This window comes from Aedes albopictus, chromosome 2, assembly GCF_035046485.1.
Source record: "Aedes albopictus strain Foshan chromosome 2, AalbF5, whole genome shotgun sequence".
Taxonomy (NCBI): domain Eukaryota; kingdom Metazoa; phylum Arthropoda; class Insecta; order Diptera; family Culicidae; genus Aedes; species Aedes albopictus.
The window spans coordinates 79,005,610-79,012,087 of NC_085137.1; the positions used below are offsets into that span (position 1 = coordinate 79,005,610).

Genomic DNA, 6,478 nt, shown 5'->3' on the forward strand with positions numbered 1-6,478 from the left:
GGCATGCGTCCGTCGAACTCTCCTTCAACGTTCCCGACGCCTGCTTCCCAGACCAGCATCGATCGGCGATCCACGATCGACTAGCTAGCCACCAGCTACCCCTCCAACAACGATCCGGAACAACAGAAGAACAAATATGCATGCAAGTACCCATTTTGTGACGTCACTCAATAAATAATTGTAAATAGAAACCTCAGGTGTAGCGCGTTTTGGAAAGAGACACCAAAAGTTAAGATTTGTTCACCATTTTGTGTTTTTGTCGTTCTCCGGGTTCACAAAGGAACCTCCAAGCCTCGCTTTTCTTGGATCATAACCGTAATAGTATTCCCCCCCCCCTTTTTAGATGATTAGTTTGCCAATTCTACGTAGTGAGACCTCTATGGGCAGGTTCCCGTTCCGCGATTGCTCCAGCGAGATTAGGCCATCAATGGCATGTGTATAGGGGTGAATGAAATGCCATCAACGACCCTGTAGATTCCCCCATCCCATGAGCTACCGAGTTACAATCGTAGTCATCAAAGCAGGCTGGCCGAATGATCCAGAGGAAGTTGATTCGGTAGTCAAGCAATACTGGAACTATCGTGACGAGCTCTCTACCTACGAGGGACTAATCTTCAAAGGGGATCGTTTGCTGATACCGGAAACATTACGCCTCAAAGCAATGAACATTATCCATGCTGGTCACTTTGGAATACAGTCTAGCATTAAGAGGGCGAAACAGCTGGTCTTCTGGCCTTCAATGGGTCGGGACATTGAACGATTCGTCGAAGATTGTGGTGTTTGCCAGAAGCACAGCCGCTCCAATGTAAAAGAGCCGATGATAGTTAAGCAAGTTCCAGAGTACCCGTTTCAAATTGTTGGCTCTGACATATTCCATTTCAACGGCGGAAACTACATCGTTATCATCGACAGCTACTCTGGCTGGATCGACTTCAAGAAGTTACGGTCCATGGAATCATCCGAAGTGATTGATCACCTGCAGTCATGGTTTGCAATTTGGGGAACCCCAGAAGAATTCCATAGTGATAATGCCAAACAATATTCATCGCTAATTTTTCGACGATTCGCTGCGGAATGGAAATTTGAGCATGTAACTTCGAGCCCGTATTATCCCCAGAGCAACGGGCTGAGTGAGCGAGCGGTGCAAATTGCGAAAAATATCCTGAAAAAGTGCTACGAAGATAACAGTTCGGTACAACTTGCATTGCTCAACTATCGGAATATTCCACGTAATTCGAAGCTGCTTTCCCCAAATCAACGACTGATGAGCAGAATCACAAACTCGCCACTTCCGGTTGCCAATCAAAAACTGAAGCCAATGAGCCATTTTACGAAGTGACAACAATGTTGATGATGATATTGATTTTCACGGGTTATTGGACGCTACTTCCTGTCAAAATTCATTCATAAAATCGGCTCGTAAAATGGACTATGGTGATTGAAAATGTCAAGCACAACCTGGAAACCGAAAGGTTCAAACAGACGGACTACTATGATCGATCAGCTCAAGTTCGTCAACCCTTGGAGATCAACAATCGTGTCAAGTTGCAGAACCCGCTGACAAAATCTTGGGAGTCAGGACGAGTTGTTGCTGATACGAACACACCTAGATCGGTTATAGTCGAAACTGATCAAGGTGACACCTACCGCAGAAACACGAAGCACGTTAGGAAGTCCAACGTGGCCATCCCAGTACAACCTGAAGCGGTCTGTGACATTCCAAGGTCGTCGATGCCGCAACAGAAGCCGATAACACCAGAGGATCAACGACAACCAGCTTCAGTCATGGTAGACAATCCATTTACCCAGGTTGAACGAGTCGGGGGTCATCAGATCAACGAAGAGAGAGCACAGCGAACTGTCACCAGATCGGGCAGATTGGTGAAACCAATTCAACGTTTGAATTTGTAATGTATTTAATATTTCATTTTTTTCGGAAAAAGGGAGATGTGACGTAAACGATATACACATACAACCATGTATCATAGAACACTACACCTTATTATACTGACATACATGAAGATATAATAAAGACCACGCTACAGTAACATATGTTTTTGCTCCAAAGCTAAATGTACCTAATACCCCGGACAGACATGTGATACTAGTGTGATACACGTACAACGGCACTCACTGTCAAGAAAATTCTAACAAGACTGACTTGAACGGAGAGAATTATCAGTGTGGCACTCATTTCAAGCGCAAATTTACATTGATTCCTGTATCACATGTGTGTCATAATCTAAAGTGTACGCTAAATGTGCACAAAAAAACGAGAAATAATTGGATGTCAGAGGTTACCATGAACATGACTTTCAGATATTTGAATTTCAAATCATGGATGAATAGCCAGGACATATAAACATTCGTTTCGTTAGAAAAAAATATGAATAGTGTCAAGAATAAACTGGCAACGAAGAAATTGACTAGTTTTTCAATTATTTCCCCTCATTGTGGGTTCAGAAAAACTACTACTTTTTCAATCGAATGCCGGCGGAAATAAATTGAAGAAAAACCAACGGATATGTCGAAAACAAATAAAACAATACTTTATTATATTTTATTATTAAAAAGTTTGCCTCGAAAGGATTGTCCAGTACAGTACCGATTCGTTCAATAAGGGGCTCGTGAGATGGGCTGTCTCGATGGTTGGATGTTCGATGGTTAGGGCAACACCCAACCCTAAAAAGCACTGTCATTGTCAAAATCGATGTCAAAACGAGTTTGACATCTGGCCGCCGTCTTATCGCAGCACCTGTTTACAGAACGCTTGTGCAGGTGTGTTATTGTTTCGTGACGTATTTCTCGCCAGTTGCGTGTGTCTATAACATTTTGATGAATTGTCAGTTGCCCCAACGAACGAACACGATTCGCTAATCAGGGCTCAGTCGTGACATAACCAGCGAATCCGTGTTGTTATATAAAAAGCCATTAGAGTAACGAAAGTAAACATGTATTTAGCTCATAACTTGTTCTAAAGTTAAATGTGCATTTAATTTAAAGTTTCAGGACCCAATTTAAAGACTTTTTAAAATTATCGGAGGTTCGATATTATACAGAAAAGAGAGTTTTCAGTTCCCTATTGTTTGAGGCTTATAATCACCTTTAATGTAAAAACGGAGGGTTTCCAGTTCTGTCGCAGATAGGAAATTGTTCGACTCGGGTATGGTGTGTCATTGTGCTGTGACTTCTCAACTGAACACGACGAATCAAAATATCTGTTCCGGAAATCACCTTCGAAATCTTCGATCAATAAAAAAATGAGGGCAGGACGTTTTGCTCTGAAATATTTACCGTTGGTACAATATGCAAGGGAAATTCATTCTTTCGGTAAGTTTGGTTTGTATTGACCTTTCTTATATGTCATTCTGCCAGTAAATTGACACACAGGCTGAGAACGTTCCGTAGTATTAAAAGAGATGCATATAGAAATGAAAGTTTCTTTGTTAGAATTGTGGGGAATGCTGGTCGGATAGTTCAGTAATTACATTTCATCAACTCTCTCCAATAATTTCACCTAGCTGGAACGTCTGGCATCCGCAATGAAATGCAAAATGGGACCAATCAAGGACCAATTATTTTAAAATGCGAGTCATTACTAGTGTCAGTGCGAACGCAAACAAAAAAGTAGGAAGTCATATTGAGTATATTCCAGAGTACAACACTTTTTTTTTTAGAGGAAGGGAGATGTGTGGCTGTCGCATATAGTTTGACAGCACTTTCGATTCCATCTGTCCGGCTGCGTGCTTCAATCCCACTCTACACACACGCGCGGCTGCACGTCCCATTCTACACAGCGGCGTCATCCAAGACGTCAGCAGCCCACGCGGTCAGTCAGCAGGCAGCAACAGCATAAGTTAACCGCATCGCGTTGCATCGTAGGGATCCGCGCGCTGTGGCCGATTCCTCGGTACCCGAAGCGGCACAAAGTCGAACGCTGCTGCTCGACATCGAGCAGCTGCGTAACGTAGAAGTGGCTCAAGAATACGCGCAGCAATTAGCAGTGGGCCTACCAACGGAAGAGCAGCTTGGTGCAGCTACACTTGAAGATGGCTGGAGGGACATTCGATCCGCCATAGGTAGTACCTCGGCTGCAGCACAAGGCTTCGCGACTCCAAATCACAGAAACGACGGGTACGACGGCGAATGTGAACAGTTGCAAAACGAGAAGAATGCAGCATGGGCGAGAATGCAACAGCGTACGAGAGCGAATGAGGCACGTTACAGACAGGCGCGAAACAGGCAGAACTCAGTTTTCCGGAGGAAGAATCGCCAGCAGGAAGAACAAGATCGCGAAGCAATGGAAGTTCTACGAGAAGTTGAACCGCTCGCGCAATGGCTTTGTGCCACAAGGCGACATGCACCGAGACAATAACGGGAATTTTCTCCCAAACATGAGGTGGTCGGAAAGTGGCGGCACCATTACAATGAGTACCTTAACTACGCGCTGCAAGCACCAAAGGTGACGTGGTAACAGATCTAGGAGTACGTACGCAGGACAAAAGATTTCCAGCCCCCAACCTCCAAGAGATTGAAGCAAGGATGGGAACACTCACTTGCTGTTTTCTCACTTCAGAAGCGTGCTATGTAAAAACAATGTATGGACGACTTTTTCCTTGTGATTTTGTCTAAAAGTTTGTCGAATAAAGTAGGGGTCGCACACGCATACCGAAGGCGTGAGGGAGCTGAGAAGGCAACTCTCCACGAGGTGAATGTAAATTACACTCACCTCGTGGAGAGTCGCTTTCACAGCTCTGTCACGACTTTGGTATGTGGGTGCGACTCCTACTCTCTTCGGCAAACTTTTAGACAAAACCACAAGGAAAAAGTCGTCCATACATTGTTTTTAGATAGCACGCTTCTGAGCTGAGAAAAAAGCAAGTGAGTGTAAATCTTTAAAAGTGAGTGTTCCCATCCCTGGATTGAAGAGGAGGTTGGCCGGTTGAAAAACAACAAAGCCGCTGGAGCAAATCAACTACCAAGCGAGCTTCCAAAATACGGTGGCAAAGCACTGGTGAGAGCACTACACTGGGCCATTACCAACAATTGGGAGGAGGAATGGATGGAAGGCATCGTGTGTACCATGTTCTAAAAGATCGACAAGTTGGATTGTGGAAACTATCGCGTGATCACACTCCTGAGCGCTGCCTATAAGATATTCTCTCAAATTTTATGCCACCTCCTATCACTTTCTATGGCCGTCTACTGCAAGAAAGTTCGTGGGCCCAGGCTGGATTCATAGGTTAATGCGCTACAACGGACCAAATGTTCGGCATCAACCAGGTGTTGCAGAAATGCCGCGAATATAACGTGGATCCTGATGACTTAGAAAGTTGATGTCTTCGGCAAAGTTGTTTGGTAGATCAAAGGCTTCCGGATTACTGGCTGTTTAATTTGAAATTCTACCACTAGGTGGCGATAGTAAGCATGTGAATTTCATATCTTATGCATCTTGGGATCCTACCTTCTCAGAAAGATGGTGTCTCCGGAAAAGCTATTTGGTATGTCAAGGACTTACAGTTGATTTGCCGTTGATTTGAAATCTCACCACTTGGCTACGCTCGTGAGGACGAAAATTTTATATCTTATGTATCTAAGGATCTTGACTTCTCAAAAAGATAGGGTCTTTGACAAAGTTGTTTGGTAGGTTACTGGCTTATATGCGATTGACAGACTGATTCAAAATGCCACCACTAACCGATACTAGTGAGCATATATTTTTTTTATCTCATGTATCTTTGGATCCTGCCCAAGTAACACACCAAAACATGTTGCAGCTAAAATTTTAAAACATGTTACATAAAAGTTATCTAAAAACAACCGTAGAAAATATAGTATTCACATAACAAGTGCTCCCAAAATAGTGTTACCAATATGTTTTTAGAAAACTAATATGAATGTTGTGTGTTTCACCACCTTGCGATGGATTTGTCACTTAACTTTGTTAAATATGTTATGAAATTTGAATGCTCACTAGCACCATCTAGATGTGAAGTTACAAACCATAGTGCTCTCCTTCAGTTAGTGTTTGACCTTCCAAAAAACTTTGCGAAGACTCCATATTTCTAAGTAATGAGGATCCTGAGATTTATGAGTTATAAAATTTGATTTATCACTAGCGCCACCTCAATGTGTTATTCAAAATCATACGACTCTCTATCAGTTAGTGTGAGACCAAACAAATAACTTTCCCGAAGACACCATCTTTCTAAGTACTTAGGATCCTGAGTTATATGAGATATAAAACTTACATGCTCACTAGCGCCGCCTATCGGTTGAAATCTAAATTACTCAGCTCACCTCGCGTAGGCCCTTGATATCTCAAGTAACCTTGCTGAAGACACCATCTTTCTAGATCATTAATGTTTTGTAATATACTAATTCACATTTCATTGTCTATCCAATCTCATATATAGATAGTGTTTCAAAATAACATTTCCAATTTTCCGCATTATAAGAAGTTGTACTGTTTTAAAAA

At 42.7% G+C, this 6,478-nt stretch overlaps 1 protein-coding gene across 1 annotated transcript; it reads left to right on the forward strand.

Annotated features, from left to right (window-relative positions):
• Positions 1 to 487: 487 nt before the first annotated feature.
• LOC115266787 (uncharacterized protein K02A2.6-like) lies at positions 488 to 1,339 on the forward strand. The gene has a single exon (XM_029873360.1). The coding sequence runs from the start codon at positions 488 to 490 to the stop codon at positions 1,337 to 1,339; it is 852 nt and encodes a 283-aa protein (XP_029729220.1).
• The last annotated feature ends 5,139 nt before the right edge of the window (positions 1,340 to 6,478 follow it).

Excerpts from the sequence above, each read along its gene's own strand:
- LOC115266787 (XM_029873360.1), top strand. The coding sequence starts at position 488 with ATGAGCTACCGAGTTACAATCGTAGTCATCAAAGCAGGCTGGCCGAAT.